Source organism: Medicago truncatula, chromosome 2, assembly GCF_003473485.1.
Source record: "Medicago truncatula cultivar Jemalong A17 chromosome 2, MtrunA17r5.0-ANR, whole genome shotgun sequence".
Lineage (NCBI taxonomy): Eukaryota > Viridiplantae > Streptophyta > Magnoliopsida > Fabales > Fabaceae > Medicago > Medicago truncatula.
In genome coordinates, this window is record NC_053043.1 from 2,941,705 (window position 1) to 2,945,422 (window position 3,718).

Here is a 3,718-nt window from a genome sequence, read left to right on the forward strand (position 1 = left end):
ATGGGGAGTATTCCGGCTGCCAAAAAGGGTAATACAAAAGGTCCATTAGATATAGAGTTTTATCAAAATCTTGAGGTAACATTGGGAAAAAGAAAACAAACAAATATGAAAGATTTTGATAAGAAAGCAAGAGAAACGGCTAATCAATATATAGCACGCTTTTTTTACCTGAATGGAATTGCGTTCAACGTTGCAAAATCAAAAAGTTTCAAATTAATGGTTGAAGCAATTGGTCAATATGGTCCTAAGTTGAAGCCTCCTTCTTGTCATGAGTTGAGAAACCCATGTCTTAACAAAGAGTTGGAAAATACATATAAAATGTTGGAGACTAATAAGGCGGAAGCGGCAAAATATGGTTGCTCCATAATGTCCGATGGTTGGACGGATACAAAGGGAAGAACATTGATTAACTTTTTAATCAACTCTCCGGCAAGTACTATGTTTATTAAGAGTATTGATGCTTCCTCATATGTGAAAAGCGGAAAATCAATTTTTGAGATGTTGGATAAATTTGTTGGGGAGATTGGCGAAAGCAGTGTTGTTCAGTTGGTTACCAACAACGGGAGAAATTATGTTTTGGCTGGTAAGGTTTTCTAATTCCTTCAATTACTTTATGCCAAACATATTATGTATCATTACATTCTTTAATTGTCTTCAAAAATATTTTTGTATAGGTAAACTTCTTCAAGCTTCGAGACCGAAAATCTTTTGGACTCCATGTGTTGCACACTGCATAGATTTAATACTAGAAGAGATTGGAAAGATTCCAAAAGTAAAGAAGGTTGTAGCACAAGGAATTAGTCTTGTGGGGTTCATCTATAACCATTCTTTGGTTTTGAATTTATTGTGGGAGAAAGCTGAAATGGAGTTGATTAGACATGGAGTCACAAGGTTTGCCACAAACTTTCTTCAATTGAAAAGGTTGTACAACCTAAAACAAAAAAATTAAAACATTGTTCACTTTTCAAGAATGGTCGGACTTAAAGGTGAGTGATGAAGCCAAGGGTAGGAAGGCAACTGCTATTGTTCTTCAAATCTCATTTTGGGAGGATATTGTTCATGCTCTTAAAGCTATGGGGCCTCTTATAAAAGTACTTAGGCTTGTTTATAATGAAAAAATCCCTGCAATGGGTTTCGTATATCAAGCAATGGTGGATGCAAGGAATCAAATTAAGAAAAACTTCGGTGACAATGAAAGCAAGTACAAACCAATCCTTGAAATTGTTGACAGAAGGTGGAGTGTTCAACTACATCATCTGTTGTATGCAGCTGGACATTATCTGAATCCGAAGCACTTTTATGACAATCCACAAATGGAGAATGATGATTTGTTGTTGGATGGCCTTTATGAATGCATTAGAAAGCTTTCTTCTTCTCCTGAAAATATGGATGACATTCATAGAGAATTGTCAAAGTATAAGGCTTGTGCGGGTAAATTTAGATTGAAAGAAGCAATAAGGCACAGAGAGGATAAGCATACATCTCTTGGTAAGTTATTGCTATTTCGTAAAAAAATTAGTCACGTGATAAATTTTATATGTTAATGCAAATACTTTAATTGCATTTCAGCTGAGTGGTGGAAGAGGTATGGATCAAAAACATCAAATTTGCAGCTACTTGCTATTAAAATATTGAGTTTGACTTGTAGCTCATCGGGGCGTGAGAGGAATTGGAGTACTTTTGAGCATGTACGTCCATGATAATATTAAGTTATTTATATTTAGAGTTTTGTAATCATCTATCATTTAAATTTTAAACTAACATTTAACTTCTAATTTGTAATAGATTCACTCCAAGAAAAGAAATAGGCTTAAACATGAGATGTTGCAAAAATTGGTTTTTGTTAAGTACAACCAAACTTTGAAGGAACACCGTGAAAGTGATGAATATATTGATCCGGTGATCATGGATGATCCTGAAATTAATGTTGGTAGAGAATGGTTATTGGGCGATGAAGTTCGTGTTCGTGAAGGTCAAAGTGAGGTTGTTTATGATGATGATGATTTAGGTTTGCTAGATGTTGAAGAGGCGAGTGGTGCTGCCGAGCCCATATTCAACACTAGGAGCCAAGCAGCTTTGCTGAAGGCAGTTGCAACTGCTACAACTCATGCAGCTCCTCCCCCATCAAAATCTAAGGGAAAGCAAGGGGCAAAAGTTTCTAACGGAAAAGGAAAGCAAGGGGAAAAAGTTTCTAAGGGAAGAGGAAAGCAAGTGGTAGTAGTTGACGAATATGATCTAGAATTTGTTAATGATTGGGGGGATGAAGAAAAAGAGGATGAAGAGGGAGATATTGAAGACAAAGAGGATGAGGCAAAGCACATGAATGATGGTGGAAATGGAAGTGATAATGAAGATTTTCATGATTATTGAATTTGAACTTTTATTTCATGTTTAGTACTTTTGTTACTTTAAGCTTTAGAGGCTTAAATGTTGGCTACCTTGAATTTTATTAGTATTTCTTGCTAGTATGTTCTTATATTTTGCTTAAGACATGTTTTATTTCAAATTATGAATACATTATGAATTTTGAATAATATTTAAGATGTTTTAGTATTTATTTTTCAACATTATAGTATTTTAGTATTAAATATATTAGCGTCCGCGTCACAGAAATAGCATCTGCTACGCACCCGCATCCCGCGCCGCGTCGCTTTTCCGCTTTAACAACAAAGCTCCTAAGTACAAGCAGAAATCCATGCCCACACGATTCAAATATCCATTTTATCTTCTTCCCCACTGACATTTTAAGGAGAAACGATATTGAAAAACTCCCTCCGTCTCAAAATGTAAGCAAAAATTGGTTAACAAAAGCTAATGTATTTTGTTCAAAATTAATGTCATATACATCAATTTATGTTGACCTATTTTTACTTACATTTTGGGACAGAAGAAATATTATAATTAATAGGTACTTATCCACTTGGAAGTTCTATGATATCAATAAACTAACAATTCACCCCTCAAAAAAAAAATTAACAATTCAAGCCTCAAGCGTTTTTATTGCAATGAATTTCCAACATTACTAATATATGAATGTGATAAGCAACATTTACATTTACTATTGGCTAGGACTCATAATCTTCAATCCAATCCAACTGACTGTTTTTCTATCATTAGACCAAACAATTGGGATCTGTTTGGTTCAATAGAAGAATGAGACAAGAGGAGAGAGATTTTAATGAAAGTGAGGGGGATCATTGAAAATATATTCTTCCCCGTCTAAAAAAAACCCTTAAAGATTTATAAGTATTCCTTACTTTATACACCGTCGATGTCCCTATTTGTGTACCATTTGATCATAAGACACTTATGATTTGTTTGTTTCAATTATTTTGGTAATACGTTTCGAAAAAATCATGTAAAAAGAAGTTGTATTTTTTTTTTGTCAAAAAAAAACTGTTCATTTCTTTTATCTTCTTATGTTTATTAAAGGAAATTTATTTTATTTTTTGGAAAAAAAAGGACAAATTAATTATCAATTAGTAATTACGAATTTATTTATGATTTTTTCTACTCACTGATAACTTATGAAATTAAAAATCACATCATGTGTCTTTTTTTTTTTTTTTTGAGAAACATCATGTGTCTTTTTTTGCATTGAAATGTTGCCTTTTTTTTTTTTTTTTAACAAGTCAAAATAAAATTATTTTTTTAGAAACAGAAACATCATGTGTCTTTCTTTTTTTTGAAATGTTGCCTTTAACGATAAAATTTTATA

The 3,718-nt window shown here is 32.9% G+C and overlaps 1 protein-coding gene across 1 annotated transcript; it reads left to right on the forward strand.

Annotated features, from left to right (window-relative positions):
* LOC112419243 (uncharacterized) lies at positions 1–2,370 on the forward strand. The gene is made up of 5 exons (XM_024776433.1): positions 1–583; positions 675–891; positions 992–1,488; positions 1,570–1,688; positions 1,786–2,370. Exons 1-5 carry the CDS (start codon positions 1–3, stop codon positions 2,368–2,370), a joined length of 2,001 nt encoding a protein of 666 aa, XP_024632201.1.
* The last annotated feature ends 1,348 nt before the right edge of the window (positions 2,371–3,718 follow it).